At 42.7% G+C, this 13,814-nt stretch overlaps 1 protein-coding gene across 1 annotated transcript in view; it reads right to left on the bottom strand.

Annotated features, from left to right (window-relative positions):
• Positions 1–13,814, bottom strand: part of LOC115118063 (gamma-aminobutyric acid receptor subunit alpha-4-like) — a 62,912-nt gene that overhangs the window by 40,357 nt on the left and 8,741 nt on the right. The window contains exons 5-6 of the mRNA XM_065018365.1: positions 10,784–10,866; positions 10,211–10,354 (exon numbers count right to left, since the gene is read on the bottom strand). Coding sequence (XP_064874437.1) covers positions 10,211–10,354; positions 10,784–10,866 — 227 coding nt within the window. The remainder of the gene's footprint in view (positions 1–10,210; positions 10,355–10,783; positions 10,867–13,814) is intronic.

The following is a 13,814-nucleotide window of genomic DNA, read 5'->3' as shown; positions in this document are numbered from 1 at the left end:
GTGATGTAGTATTGTAGTGTAGTAGTGTAGTAGTGTAGTAATGTGATGTAGTAGTGTAGTGTAGTGTAGTAGTGTGATGTAGTATTGTAGTGTAGTAGTGTAGTAGTGTAGTAATGTGATGTAGTAGTGTAGTGTAGTGTCGTGTAGTAGTGTGATGTAGTATTGTAGTGTAGTAGTGTAGTAGTGTAATAGTGTAGTAGTGTGGTGTAGCAGTGTAGTAGTGTAATAGTGTAGTAGCGTGATGTAGTAGTGTAGTAGTGTAGTAGTGTAGTAGCGTGATGTAGTAGTGTGGTGTAGTAGTGTAGTAGTGTAGTAGTGTGATGTAGTAGTGTAGTGTAGTAGTGTAATAAGTGTAGTAGTGTGGTGTAGCAGTGTAGTAGTGTGGTGTAGTAGTGTAGTAGTGTAAAAGTGTAGTAGCGTGATGTAGTAGTGTAGTAGTGTAGTAGTGTAGTAGTGTATTCGTGTAGTGTAGTAGCGGGGTGTAGCAGTGTAGTAGTGTAGTTAGTAGTGTAGTAGTGTAGTTAGTAGTGTAGTGGTGTAGTAGTGTAGTAGTGTAATGTAGCAGTGTAGTAGTGTAGTGTAGTAGTGTAGTAGTGTGGTAGTGTAGTGTAGTAGTGTAGCAGTGTAGTAGTGTGGTAGTGTAGTGTAGTAGTGTAGTAGTGTAGTAATGTAGCAGTGTAGTGATGTAGTGTAATGTAGTAGTGTAGCAGTGTAGTAGTGTAGTAGTGTAGTTGTGTAGTAGCGTGGTAGTGTATTTGTGTCTGGGTTTAGTAGTGTGGTGTAGTAGCGTAGTGTAATAGTGTAGTAATGTAGCAGTGTAGTGATGTAGTAGTGTAGTGTAGTGTAGTAGTGTAATGTAGTAGTGCAGTGTAGTGTAGTAGTGTAGTGTAGTAGTGTAGTAGTATAGTGTGGTAGTGTAGTGTAGTAGTGTAAAGTAGTAGTGTAGTAGTATAGTGTGGTAGTGTAGTGTAGTGGTAGTGTAGTAGTGTAGTGAGGTAGTGTAAAGTAGTAGTATAGTAGTGTAGTAGTGTAGTGTAGTAGTGTAGTAGTATAGTGTGGTAGTGTAGTGTAGTGGTAGTGTAGTGTAGTGTTGTGTCGTAGTGTGGTAGTGTAGTGTAGTAGTGTAGTAGTGTAGTAATGTAGCAGTGTAGTGATGTAGTAGTGTAATGTAGTAGTGTAGTAATGTCGTGTAGTGTAGTGTAGTAGTGTAATGTAGTGTAGTGTAGTAGTGTAATGTAGTAGTGTAGTGTAATGTAGTAGTGCATAGTAGTAGTATAATGTGGTAGTGTAGTATTGTAATGCAGTAGTATAGTGTAGTAGTGTAGTGTAGTAGTATAGTGTAGTGTAGTGATGTAGTATAGTAGTGTAGTGGTGTAGTAGTGTAGTGGTGTAGTGGTGTAATGTTCTAGTGTAGTAGTGTAGTGTAGTAATGTAGTGTAGTGTAGAGTAGTAATGTACTGTAGTGTAGTAGTGTGGTGTGGTGTAGTAGTGTAGTGTAGTGTAGTGCAGAGTAGTGGTGTAGTGTAGTTTTGAATAGTAGTGTAGTGGTATAATGTTGTAGTGTAATGTAGTGGTGTAATTTGTAGTGTAGTAATGTAGTGTAGTGTAGTAATGTAATAGTGTAATGTAGTGGTGTAGTAGTGTAGTAGTGTAGTGTAGTAGTGTAGTAGTGTAGTGTAGTGTAGTAGTGTATTGTATTGTATTAATGTAATGTAGTAGTGTAGTGGTGTAGTAGTGTAGTAGTGTATTGTATTAATGTAATAGTGTAGTAGTGTAGTGTAGTAGTGTAATGTGGTAGTGTAGTGTTGTGTAGTAGTGTATTGTATTAATGTAATGTAGTAGTGTAGTAGTGTATTAATGTAATGTAGTAGTGTGGTAGTGTAGTGTAGTAGTGTAATGTGGTAGTGTAGTGTTGTGTAGTAGTGTATTGTATTAATGTAATGTAGTAGTGTAGTAGTGTGTTGTATTAATGTAATGTAGTAGTGTAGTAGTGTAGTGTAGTAGTGTATTGTATTAATGTAATGTAGTAGTGTGGTAGTGTAGTAGTGTGGTAGTGTAGTGTAGTAGTGTAGTAGTGTGGTAGTGTGGTCGTGTAGTGTAGTAGTGTGGTAGTGTAGTGTAGTAGTGTGGTAGTGTAGTGTAGTAGTGTAGTAGTGTGTTAGTGTAGTGTAGTAGTGTAGTAGTGTAGTAGCGTAGTGTAGTAGTGTAGTAGTATAGTGTGGTAGTGTAGTGTAGTGGTAGTGTAGTGTAGTGTAGAGTAGTATAGTGTTGTGTCGTAGTGTGGTAGTGTAGTGTAGTAGTGTAGGGTTGTGTAGTGTAGTGTAGTAGTGTAGTGTAGTAGTGTCGTAGTGTAGTGGTGTATTGTATTAATGTAATGTAGTAGTGTGGTAGTGTAGTAGTGTATTGTATTAATGTAATGTAGTGGTGTAGTGGAGTATTGTAGTAGTGTGGTAGTGTAGTGTAGTGTAGAGTAGTATAGTGTTGTGTAGTAGTGTGGTAGTGTAGTGTAGTAGTGTAGTAGTGTAGTGTAGTATTGTAGTGTAGAGTAGTATAGTGTTGTGTTGTGTAGTAGTGTGGTAGTGTAGTGTAGTAGAGTATGGTTGTGTAGTGTAGTGTAGTGTAGTAGTGTAGTGTAGTCATGTAGTGTAATTTAGTAGTGTCGTGTAGTAGCGTAGTGTAATACTGTAGTGTAGTGCAGTGTAGTAGTGTATTGTACTAATGTAGTGTGGTAGTGTAATGTAGTTGTGTAGTGTAGTAGTGTAGTAGTGTAGTAGTGTAGCGTAGTAGTGTAGTAGTACAGTGTAGTAGTGTGGTAGTGTAGTGTAGTAGTGTTGTAGTGTAGTGTAGTATTGTAGTGTAGTGGTAGTGTGGTGTAGTGTAGTGTAGAGTAGTATATTGTTGTGTTGTGTAGTAGTGTGGTAGTGTAGTGTAGTAGTGTAGTAGAGTATGGTTGTGTAGTGTAGTGTAGTGTAGTCATGTAGTGTAATTTAGTAGTGTCGTGTAGTAGCGTAGTGTAATACTGTAGTGTAGTGCAGTGTAGTAGTGTATTGTACTAATGTAGTGTGGTAGTGTAATGTAGTTGTGTAGTGTAGTAGTGTAGTAGTGTAGTAGTGTAGCGTAGTAGTGTAGTAGTACAGTGTAGTAGTGTAGTAGTGTAGTAGTGTAGTAGTGTGGTAGTGTAGCGTAGTAGTGTAGTAGTGTGGTAGTGTAGTGTAGTGTAGTAGTATAGTCGTGTAGTGTAGTGTAATGTAGTAGTGTAGTAGTGTGGTAGTGTAGTGTAGTGTAGTAGTATAGTCGTGTAGTGTAGTAGTGTAGTGTAGTAGTGTAGTAGTGTAGTGTAGTGGTGTATTGTATTAATGTAATGTAGTAGTGTGGTAGTGTAGTAGTGTATTGCATTTATGTAATGTAGTGGTGTAGTAGTGTATTGTAGTAGTGTTGTAGTGTGGTAGTGTAGTGTAGTGTAGTAGTGTGGTGTAGCAGTGTAGTAGTGTGGTGTAGTAGTGTAGTAGTGTAAAAGTGTAGTAGCGTGATGTAGTAGTGTGGTGTAGTAGTGTAGTAGTGTAGTAGTGTAGTAGTGTAGTGTAGTAGTGTATTCGTGTAGTGTAGTAGCGGGGTGTAGTAGTGTAGTAGTGTAGTTAGTAGTGTAGTAGTGTAGTTAGTAGTGTAGTAGTGTAGTAGTGTGGTGTAGTGGTGTAGTAGTGTAGTAGTGTAATGTAGCAGTGTAGTAGTGTAGTGTAGTAGTGTAGTAGTGTGGTAGTGTAGTGTAGTAGTGTAGCAGTGTAGTAGTGTAGTGTAGTAGTGTAGTAGTGTAGTAATGTAGCAGTGTAGTGATGTAGTGTAATGTATTAGTGTAGCAGTGTAGTAGTGTAGTAGTGTAGTTGTGTAGTAGCGTGGTAGTGTATTTGTGTCGGGGTTTAGTAGTGTGGTGTAGTAGCGTAGTGTAATAGTGTAGTGTCATAGTGTAGTAGTGTAGTAGTGTAGTAATGTAGCAGTGTAGTGATGTAGTAGTGTAGTGTAGTAGTGTAATGTAGTAGTGTAGTGTAGTGTAGTAGTGTAGTGTAGTAGTGTAGTAGTATCGTGTGGTAGTGTAGTGTAGTAGTGTGGTAGTGTAGTGTAGTGTAGTAGTATAGTCGTGTAGTGTAGTAGTTTAGTGTAGTAGTGTAGTGTAGTGGTGTATTGTATTAATGTAATGTAGTAGTGTGGTAGTGTAGTAGTGTATTGCATTTATGTAATGTAGTGGTGTAGTAGTGTATTTTAGTAGTGTTGTAGTGTGGTAGTGTGATGTAGTAGTGTAGTGTAGTAGTGTAATAGTGTAGTAGTGTAATAGTGTAGTAGTGTGGTGTAGCAGTGTAGTGTGGTGTGGTGTAGTAGTGTAAAAGTGTAGTAGCGTGATGTAGTAGTGTGGTGTAGTAGTGTAGTAGTGTAGTAGTGTAGTAGTGTAGTAGTGTAGTGTAGTAGTGTATTCGTGTAGTGTAGTGACGTGGCAGTGCAGTGTAGTAGTGTAGTAGTGTAGTGTGGTAGTGTAGTAGTGTAGTTAGTAGTGTGTGGTGTAGTAGTGTAGTGTAGTGTGTAATGTAGCAGTGTAGTGTAGTAGTGTAGTAGTGTAGTAGTGTGGTAGTGTAGTGTAGTAGTGTAGTAGTGTAGTAGTGTGGTAGTGTAGTGTAGTAGTGTAGCAGTGTAGTAGTGTGGTAGTGTAGTGTAGTAGTGTAGTAATGTAGCAGTGTAGTGATGTAGTGTAATGTATTAGTGTAGCAGTGTAGTAGTGTAGTAGTGTAGTAGCGTGGTAGTGTATTTGTGTCGGGGTTTAGTAGTGTGGTGTAGTAGCGTAGTGTAATAGTGTAGTGTCATAGTGTAGTAGTGTAGTAGTGTAGTAATGTAGCAGTGTAGTGATGTAGTAGTGTAGTGTAGTAGTGTAATGTAGTAGTGTAGTGTAGTGTAGTAGTGTAGTGTAGTAGTGTAGTAGTATAGTGTGGTAGTGTAGTGTAGTAGTGTAAAGTAGTAGTGTAGTAGTGTAGTAGTGTAGTGTAGTAGTGTAGTAGTATAGTGTGGTAGTGTAGTGTAGTGGTAGTGTAGTAGTGTAGTGTAATAGTGTAAAGTAGTAGTGTAGTAGTGTAGTAGTGTAGTGTAGTAGTGTAGTGTAGTGGTAGTGTAGTGTAGTGTAGAGTTGTATAGTGTTGTGTCGTAGTGTGGTAGTGTAGTGTAGTAGTGTAGTAGTGTAGTAATGTAGCAGTGTAGTGACGTAGTAGTGTAATGTAGTAGTGTAGTAATGTAGTAGTGTAGTGTAGTAGTGTAATGTAGTAGTGTAGTGTAGTGTAGTAGTGTAATGTAGTAGTGTAGTGTAATGTAGTAGTGCATAGTAGTAGTATAGTGTAGTAGTGTAATGTGGTAGTGTAGTATTGTAATGCAGTAGTATAGTGTAGTAGTGTAGTGTAGTAGTATAGTGTAGTGTAGTGGTGTAGTATAGTAGTGTAGTGGTGTAGTAGTGTAATGTTCTAGTGTAGTAGTGTAGTAATGTAGTGTAGTAATGTAGTGTAGTGTAGAGTAGTAATGTACTGTAGTGTAGTAGTGTGGTGTGGTGTAGTAGTGTAGTGTAGTGTAGTGCAGAGTAGTGGTGTAGTGTAGTTTTGAATAGTAGTGTAGTGGTATAATGTTGTAGTGTAATGTAGTGGTGTAATTTAGTAGTGTAGTGTAGTAATGTAGTTTAGTGTAGTAATGTAATAGTGTAATGTAGTGGTGTAGTAGTGTAGTAGTGTAGTGTAGTAGTGTAGTAGTGTAGTGTAGTGTAGTAGTGTATTGTATTGTATTAATGTAATGTAGTAGTGTAGTGGTGTAGTAGTGTAGTAGTGTATTGTATTAATGTAATAGTGTAGTAGTGTAGTGTAGTAGTGTAATATGGTAGTGTAGTGTTGTGTAGTAGTGTATTGTATTAATGTAATGTAGTAGTGTGGTAGTGTAGTGTAGTAGTGTAATGTGGTAGTGTAGTGTTGTGTAGTAGTGTATTGTATTAATGTAATGTAGTAGTGTAGTAGTGTGTTGTATTAATGTAATGTAGTAGTGTAGTAGTGTAGTAGTGTGGTAGTGTAGTGTAGTAGTGCAGTAGTGTGGTAGTGTGGTAGTGTGGTCGTGTAGTGTAGTAGTGTAGTGTAGTAGTGTAGTAGTTTGGTAGTGTGGTAGTGTAGTGTAGTAGTGTAGTAGTGTGTTAGTGTAGTGTAGTGTAGTAGTGTAGTAGTGTAGTAGCGTAGTGTAGTAGTGTAGTAGTATAGTGTGGTAGTGTAGTGTACTGGTAGTGTAGTGTAGTGTAGAGTAGTATAGTGTTGTGTTGTAGTGTGGTAGTGTAGTGTAGTAGTGTAGTAGTGTAGGGTTGTGTAGTGTAGTGTAGTAGTGTAGTAGTGTAGTGTAGTGTAGTAGTGTCGTAGTGTAGTGTAGCGGTGTATTGTATTAATGTAATGTAGTAGTGTGGTAGTGTAGTAGTGTATTGTATTAATGTAATGTAGTGGTGTAGTAGAGTATTGTAGTAGTGTAGTAGTGTGGTAGTGTAGTGTAGTGTAGTGTAGAGTAGTATAGTGTTGTGTAGTAGTGTGGTAGTGTAGTGTAGTAGTGTAGTAGTGTAGTGTAGTATTGTAGTGTAGGGGTAGTGTAGTGTAGTGTAGTGTAGAGTAGTATAGTGTTGTGTAGTAGTGTGGTAGTGTAGTGTAGTAGTGTAGTAGTATAGTGTTGTGTTGTGTAGTAGTGTGGTAGTGTAGTGTAGTAGTGTAGTAGAATATGGTTGTGTAGTGTAGTGTAGTGTAGTAGTGTAGTGTAGTCATGTAGTGTAATTTAGTAGTGTCGTGTAGTAGCGTAGTGTAATACTGTAGTGTAGTGCAGTGTAGTAGTGTATTGTACTAATGTAGTGTGGTAGTGTAATGTAGTTGTGTAGTGTAGTAGTGTAGTAGTGTAGTAGTGTAGCGTAGTAGTGTAGTAGTACAGTGTAGTAGTGTAGTAGTGTAGTAGTGTGGTAGTGTAGTGTAGTAGTGTTGTAGTGTGGTAGTGTAGTGTAGTGTAGTAGTGTAGTAGTGTAGTGTAGGGGTAGTGTAGTGTAGTAGTGTAGTAGTGTGGTAGTGTAGTAGTATAGTCGTGTAGTGTAGTGTAATGTAGTAGTGTAGTAGTGTAGTGTAGTGTAGTAGTATAGTTGTGTAGTGTAGTAGTGTAGTAGTGTATTGTATTAATGTAATGTAGTAGTGTGGTAGTGTAGTGTAGTAGTGTAGGGTTGTGTAGTGTAGTGTAGTAGTATAGTTGTGTAGTGTAGTAGTGTAGTGTAGTGGTGTATTGTATTAATGTAATGTAGTAGTGTGGTAGTGTAGTAGTGTATTGCATTTATGTAATGTAGTGGTGTAGTAGTGTATTGTAGTAGTGTTGTAGTGTGGTAGTGTAGTGTAGTGTAGTGTAGAGTAGAGTAGAGTAGTATAGTGTTGTGTAGTAGTGTGGTAGTGTAGTGTAGTAGTGTAGTAGAGTATGGTTGTGTAGTGTAGTGTAGTAGTGTAGTGTAGTCATGTAGTGTAATTTAGTAGTGTCGTGTAGTAGCGTAGTAGTGTATTGGTGTTGCGTAGTAGTGTAGTAGTACAATGTAGTAGTGTAGTGTATGTTAGTGTAGTAGTGTAGTAGTGTAGTGTATGTTAGTGTAGTAGTGTAGTGTGGTAGTATAGTGTGTAGTGTAGAAGTGTAGTAGTATAGTGTAGTGTTGTGTAGTAGTGTATTGTATTAATGTAATGTAGTAGTGTAGTAGTGTAATGTGGTAGTGTAATGTGGTAGTGTAGTGTTGTGTAGTAGTGTATTGTATTAATGTAATGTAGTAGTGTAGTAGTGTAGTGTAGTAGTGTAGTGTAGTAGTGTAGTGTAGTAGTGTAGTGTAGTAGTGTATTGTATTAATGTATTGTAGTAGTGTAGTGTAGTAGTGTATTGTATTAATGTAATGTAGTAGTGTAGTAGTGTGGTGTAGTGTAGTAGTGTGGAAATGTAGTGTAGTAGTGTAGTAGTGTGGTTGTGTAGTGTAGTGTAGTAGTATAGTCGTGTAGTGTAGTGTAGTAGTGTATTGTATTAATGTAATGTAGTAGTGTAGTAGTGTAGTAGTGTGGTAGTGTAGTGTGGTGTGGTAGTGTAGTGTAGTAGTGTAGTAGTGTGGTAGTGTAGTAGTGTGGTAGTGTGGTAGTGTAGTGTGGTAGTGTAGTAGTGTGGTAGTGTAGTGTAGTAGTGTAGTAGTGTGGTAGTGTAGTAGTGTAGTAGTGTGGTAGTGTAGTGTAGTAGTATAGTCGTGTAGTGTAGTGTAGTAGTGTATTGTATTAATGTAATGTAGTAGTGTAGTAGTGTAGTAGTGTGGTAGTGTAGTAGTGTAGTAGTGTGGTAGTGTAGTGTAGTAGTATAGTCGTGTAGTGTAGTAGTGTAGTGTAGTAGTGTAGTAGTATAGTGTCGGGTTGTGTAGTGTAGTGGTAGTGTAGTGTAGAGTAGTATAGTGTTGTGTAGTAGTGTGGTAGTGTAGTGTAGTAGTGTAGCAGTGTAGGGTTGTGTAGTGTAGTGTAGTAGTGTAGTGGTGTATTGTATTGTATTAATGTAATGTAGTGGTGTAGTAGTGTAGTGTAGTAGTGTAATGTAGTAGTGTAGTGGTGTATTGTATTAATGTAATGTAGTAGTGTGGTAGTGTAGTAGTGTATTGTATTAATGTAATGTAGTGGTGTAGTAGTGTATTGTAGTAGTGTAGTAGTGTGGTAGTGTAGTGTAGTGTAGAGTAGTATAGTGTTGTGTAGTAGTGTGGTAGTGTAGTGTAGTAGTGTGGTAGTGTAGTGTAGTAGTGTAGTGTAGTGTAGGGGTAGTGTAGTGTAGTGTAGTGTAGGGGTAGTGTAGTGTAGTGTAGTGTAGAGTAGTATAGTGTAGAGTAGTATAGTGGTGTGTTGTGTAGTAGTGTGGTAGTGTAGTGTAGTAGTGTAGTAGAGTAGGGTTGTGTAGTGTAGTGTAGTAGTGTAGTGTAGTCATGTAGTGTAATGTAGTAGTGTCGTGTAGTAGCGTAGTATAATACTGTAGTGTAGTGCAGTGTAGTAGTGTATTGTACTAATGTAGTTGTGTAGTGTAGTAGTGTAGTAGTGTAGTAGTGTATTGGTGTAGCGTAGTAGTGTAGTAGTACAGTGTAGTTGTGTAGTAGTGTAGTGTAGTATGTTAGTGTAGTAGTGTAGTGTGGTAGTATAGTGTGTAGTGTAGAAGTGTAGTAGTATAGTGTAGTGTAGTGTAGTGGTGTAGTGTGGTAGTGTAGTAGTGTAATGTTCTAGTGTAGTAGTGTGGTGTAGTAATGTAGTAGTGTAATGTAGTAGTGTAGTGTAGTGGTGTGTAGTGTAGTGTTGTAGTGTTGTAGTGTAGAGTAGTAGTGTACTGTAGTGTAGTAGTGTAATGTAGTAGTGTAGTTTTGAGTAGTGTTGTAGTGTAGTGTTGAGTAGTAGTGTAGTGTAGTGTAGTAATGTAGTATTGTAATGTAGTAGTGTAGTTTTGAGTAGTGTTGTAGTGTAGTTTTGAGTAGTAGTGTAGTGTAGTGTAGTAATGTAGTATTGTAATGTAGTAGTGTAGTGTAGTGTAGTAGTGTAGTAGTGTAGTGTAGTAGTGTATTAATGTAATATAGTAGTGTACTAGTGTAGTGTAGTAGTGCAGTGTAGTAGTGCAGTGTAGGAGTGTAGTGTAGTAGTGTATTGTATTAATGTAATGTAGTGGTGTAGTAGTGTAGTAGTGTAATGTAGTAGTGTAGTGGTGTAGTGTAGTAGTGTAGTGTAGTAGTGTATTAATGTAATATAGTAGTGTACTAGTGTAGTGTAGTAGTGCAGTGTAGTAGTGCAGTGTAGGAGTGTAGTGTAGTGGTGTATTGTATTAATGTAATGTAGTGGTGTAGTAGTGCATTGTAGTAGTGTTGTAGTGTGGTAGTGTAGTGTAGTGGTAGTGTAGTGTAGAGTAGTATAGTGTTGTGTAGTAGTGTGGTAGTGTAGGGTAGTAGTGTAGTAATGTAGGGTTGTGTAGTGTAGTCATGTAGTGTAATGTAGTAGTGTCGTGTAGTAGTTTATTGTACTAACGTAGTGTGGTCTAGTAGTGTAGTAGTGTAGTAGTGTGTGTAGTGTTGTAGTGTGGTAGTGTAATGTAGTAGTCTCTCTCTCCCTCTTTGTCTCTAATTTGACATGTGATGTAACCTACAGTGGGTCGTTACCTGTTTTAGATTTGAACGTCTCCATGGATAACCTCTGTCCCACCAGGTCATACTGGAGCAGACTGATAGACTCCTGAGGACAGTCTACAGAAGATTCCAGACCCTTCCTCCAGGTAAAGGTGATCTCACTGCTCGTGTACGCATCTGATGTATTCAGAAACAAGTTCATTCAGTTGTCATAACATTCGTATATATAATGTTGACGGAAACTACAAGACATCGTAGGTGTCTGAAATGGTCCCTGTTCCTTAAATAGGGCACTGCAAAGGGGATATAGAGCAAACTGTTTTGAGGAAGCTGGAGCACAAGGATGTGAATTTACCTGTTTCAGTGCCATAAGCAAACTTTTTTTTAAATGATAAATCACTTCAAAATTACTTTTAGGGCTGTCAAACGATAAAAAAAAAATGTAATCGATGTAGTTGCAGGATTTGCTGTAATTCATCGCGATTAAATCGTGAATTTGCTCAAAATGTTTGCTTTTCCAATACCAAAAACATTAAATGAATATGACAGCCCCTAATTCCTTTAGAAAAAGAACCAGGGAAAGGAGATCCTAGACTGACTACTCACAGCTGCCGAACTTGAGAGGACAGGCGTGTCCGTCCATAGGGAAGTCCATGAGACTCATGGGACACTCTGCACTGATGGTTAGTCTGAGATACACATAGAATACATTACACTTCTGATTTCATCATCTGTGTAAAAACGGTGTATACAGTACAACACAACTGGTTTCCTATGTGCAGAGCAGCACTGCAACGGCATTTTATTTTTCATAGTCTTAATTGGCTGGGGTTCAGGGAGGGTCCAGGGAGGAGGGGCTACCTCATGGTGAAGGGGTTCTACAGGAGGGTCCAGGGAGGAGGGGCTACCTCATGGTGAAGGGGTTCTACAGGAGGGTCCAGGGAGGAGGGGCTACCTCATGGTGAAGGGGTTCTACAGGAGGGTCCAGGGAGGAGGGGCTACCTCATGGTGAAGGGTTCTACAGGAGGGTCCAGGGAGGAGGGGCTACCTCATGGTGAAGGGTTCTACAGGAGGGTCCAGGGAGGAGGGGCTACCTCATGGTGAAGGGGTTCTACAGGAGGGTCCAGGGAGGAGGGGCTACCTCATGGTGAAGGGGTTCTACAGGAGGGTCCAGGGAGGAGGGGCTACCTCATGGGGACGAGGTTCTACAGGAAGGTCCAGGGAGGAGGGGCTACCTCATGGTGAAGAGGTTCTACAGGAAGGTCCAGGGAGGAGGGGCTACCTCATGGTGAAGGGGTTCTACAGGAGGGTCCAGGGAGGAGGGGCTACCTCATGGTGAAGGGGTTCTACAGGAGGGTTCAGGGAGGAGGGGCTACCTCATGGTGAAGGGGTTCTACAGGAGGGTCCAGGGAGGAGGGGCTACCTTATGGTGAAGAGGTTCTACAGGAGGGTCCAGGGAGGAGGGGCTACCTCATGGGGACGAGGTTCTACAGGAGGGTCCAGGGAGGAGGGGCTACCTCATGGTGAAGAGGTTCTACAGGAGGGTCCAGGGAGGAGGGGCTACCTCATGGTGAAGGGGTTCTACAGGAGGGTCCAGGGAGGAGGGGCTACCTCATGGTGAAGGGATTCTACAGGAGGGTCCAGGGAGGAGGGGCTACCTCATGATGAAGGGGTTCTACAGGAGGGTCCAGGGAGGAGGGGCTACCTCATGGGGACGAGGTTCTACAGGAGGGTCCAGGGAGGAGGGGCTACCTCATGGTGAAGGGTTCTACAGGAGGGTCCAGGGAGGAGGGGCTACCTCATGGTGAAGGGTTCTACAGGAGGGTCCAGGGAGGAGGGGCTACCTCATGGTGAAGGGGTTCTACAGGAGGGTCCAGGGAGGAGGGGCTACCTCATGGTGAAGGGGTTCTACAGGAGGGTGCAGGGAGGAGGGGCTACCTCATGGTGAAGGGGTTCTACAGGAGGGTCCAGGGAGGAGGGGCTACCTCATGGTGAAGGGGTTCTACAGGAGGGTCCATGGAGGAGTGGCTACCTCATGGGGACGAGGTTCTACAGGAGGGTCCAGGGAGGAGGGGCTACCTCATGGTGAAGGGGTTCTACAGGAGGGTCCAGGGAGGAGGGGCTACCTCATGGTGAAGGGGTTCTACAGGAGGGTCCAGGGAGGAGGGGCTACCTCATGGTGAAGGGGTTCTACAGGAGGGTCCAGGGAGGAGGGGCTACCTCATGGTGAAGGGTTCTACAGGAGGGTCCAGGGAGGAGGGGCTACCTCATGGTGAAGGGTTCTACAGGAGGGTCCAGGGAGGAGGGCTACCTCATGGTGAAGGGGTTCTACAGGAGGGTCCAGGGAGGAGGGGCTACCTCATGGGGACAAGGTTCTACAGGAGGGTCCAGGGAGGAGGGGCTAACTCATGGTGAAGAGGTTCTACAGGAGGGTCCAGGGAGGAGGCGCTACCTCATGGTGAAGGGGTTCTACAGGAGGGTCCAGGGAGGAGGGGCTACCTCATGGTGAAGGGGTTCTACAGGAGGGTCCAGGGAGGAAGGGCTACCTCATGGTGAAGGGGTTCTACAGGAGGGTCCAGGGAGGAGGGGCTACCTCATGGGGACGAGGTTCTACAGGAGGGTCCAGGGAGGAGGGGCTACCTCATGGTGAAGGGTTCTACAGGAGGGTCCAGGGAGGAGGGGCTACCTCATGGTGAAGGGTTCTACAGGAGGGTCCAGGGAGGAGGGGCTACCTCATGGTGAAGGGGTTCTACAGGAGGGTGCAGGGAGGAGGGGCTACCTCATGGTGAAGGGGTTCTACAGGAGGGTCCAGGGAGGAGGGGCTACCTCATGGTGAAGGGGTTCTACAGGAGGGTCCAGGGAGGAGGGGCTACCTCATGGGGACAAGGTTCTACAGGAGGGTCCAGGGAGGAGGGGCTACCTCATGGTGAAGAGGTTCTACAGGAGGGTCCAGGGAGGAGGGGCTACCTCATGGTGAAGGGTTCTACAGGAGGGTCCAGGGAGGAGGGGCTACCTCATGGTGAAGGGGTTCTACAGGAGGGTCCAGGGAGGAGGGGCTACCTCATGGTGAAGGGGTTCTACAGGAGGGTCCAGGGAGGAGGGGCTACCTCATGGGGACGAGGTTCTACAGGAGGGTCCAGGGAGGAGGGGCTACCTCATGGTGAAGGGTTCTACAGGAGGGTCCAGGGAGGAGGGGCTACCTCATGGTGAAGGGTTCTACAGGAGGGTCCAGGGAGGAGGGGCTACCTCATGGTGAAGGGTTCTACAGGAGGGTCCAGGGAGGAGGGGCTACCTCATGGTGAAGGGTTCTACAGGAGGGTCCAGGGAGGAGGGGCTACCTCATGGTGAAGGGGTTCTACAGGAGGGTCCAGGGAGGAGGGGCTACCTCATGGTGAAGGGGTTCTACAGGAGGGTCCAGGGAGGAGGGGCTACCTCATGGGGACGAGGTTCTACAGGAGGGTCCAGGGAGGAGGGGCTACCTCATGGTGAAGGGGTTCTACAGGAGGGTCCAGGGAGGAGGGGCTACCTCATGGTGAAGGGTTCTACAGGAGGGTCCAGGGAGGAGGGGCTACCTCATGGTGAAGGGGTTCTACAGGAGGGTCCAGGGAGGAGGGGCTACCTCATGGGGACGATTCTA

This window comes from Oncorhynchus nerka, linkage group LG5 (genome assembly GCF_034236695.1).
Source record: "Oncorhynchus nerka isolate Pitt River linkage group LG5, Oner_Uvic_2.0, whole genome shotgun sequence".
Lineage (NCBI taxonomy): Eukaryota > Metazoa > Chordata > Actinopteri > Salmoniformes > Salmonidae > Oncorhynchus > Oncorhynchus nerka.
Note: the sequence above shows the minus strand (reverse complement) of the source record. Positions and strands in the feature narration are given on the sequence as shown.